The sequence below is a fragment of the Chinchilla lanigera genome, unplaced genomic scaffold (assembly GCF_000276665.1).
Source record: "Chinchilla lanigera isolate Chin_1 unplaced genomic scaffold, ChiLan1.0 scaffold00013, whole genome shotgun sequence".
In the NCBI taxonomy this organism is placed as follows: Eukaryota; Metazoa; Chordata; class Mammalia; order Rodentia; family Chinchillidae; genus Chinchilla; species Chinchilla lanigera.
In genome coordinates this window covers 22744933-22746082 of record NW_004955414.1, presented here as the reverse complement: position 1 = coordinate 22746082, position 1150 = coordinate 22744933, and the positions used below count along the sequence as shown (strand labels likewise).

Sequence of the window (1150 nt, the reverse complement as noted above, 5' to 3'; positions counted from 1 at the left end):
TTACTTTTTCTTGTTTCTACATTTCAGTTCTTTCCCTAGATTGTAATGAGAATGATTTGTTCACATAATTAGATGAGAAATATCATTAGAATTAAGTTTATAAGAGTACTGTGTACAAAAATCCTTGGGGTACGGTTGGGAAAATTTCCCCTTATTTTGTTATAAATTACATGTTACCTTTTTAAAAGGTTATATATGATTATAATAATTCATTGCATTGTTAATATAACTCACAGCTAATTTAGAATGAAAGAAAAAAGTAGTTGATGTCAGAAATTCGGCTTCAAATCCAACCACTACTACTGGATGACTGCATGATCACTGTGTCATCTGATCCTGTTTCAGTATTTAAACATGGGAATGATAATAAGTAACCATATGTAATAAATACCAAAGAGATTCTGGCAACATCAATTTAAATAAGGTATGAGGTATTTCCTGGGTTTGTTTCCTCGAGTTCAGAGTTTGTATCATTCACAGTGAATGCCACATTTGTGCCCATTGGCCAAGTTATTAGTTAACACCAAAGTATCAATGCACCAGTGAAAACCAATATATGACAATGTTGGGAAAGCAGACAAGTTTGGCAAATGGTAACAATAGGTGCCCTTTTCTACACCGGTTTACCAATGACCACTTCAAATTTTAAATTCCAGTCCAATGAAGAAGTAAGGACAATGGGAGAAAATGTCTATGGGGTGTTGTTTTTGAGGCCCAGGGCCCTGTGCAAGGTCCGGCTGAGGGCATTCTTCACTTCATTATTCCTCAGGCTGTAGATGATGGGATTCAACATGGGAGTCACAATAGTGTAGGACAACGATAACACTTTCTTGCTCTCAGGAGAATTACTGGATTTGGGCCGAAAATATGTGAGACTGGAGGATACATAGAAAAGGGAGACAACAAGGAGATGAGAAGAGCAGGTGGAGAAGGCCTTGTGCTTCCCTTTAGCTGATGGAATCTTGAGGATGGCAGCAGCAATGCGTGTGTAGGAGCACAAGATCAGCAAGCAGGGTATCATGACCACCAGAACCGTTCCCACAATGGCGTAGATCTCAAACAGTGCTGTGTCTGCACAGACCAGCCTCAGCACAGGGGGGCTGTCACAGAAGAAGTGGTTCACTTTGTTGGTGGCACAGAACGGGAAGCT

The 1150-nt window shown here is 39.8% G+C and overlaps 1 protein-coding gene across 1 annotated transcript in view; it reads right to left on the bottom strand.

Annotated features, from left to right (window-relative positions):
• Positions 1-1150, bottom strand: part of LOC102013712 (olfactory receptor 10A5) — a 43251-nt gene that overhangs the window by 41619 nt on the left and 482 nt on the right. Inside the window, exon 2 of the mRNA XM_013511738.1 lies at positions 850-1148. Within this exon, the coding sequence (XP_013367192.1) occupies positions 850-1148 (299 nt within the window). The remainder of the gene's footprint in view (positions 1-849; positions 1149-1150) is intronic.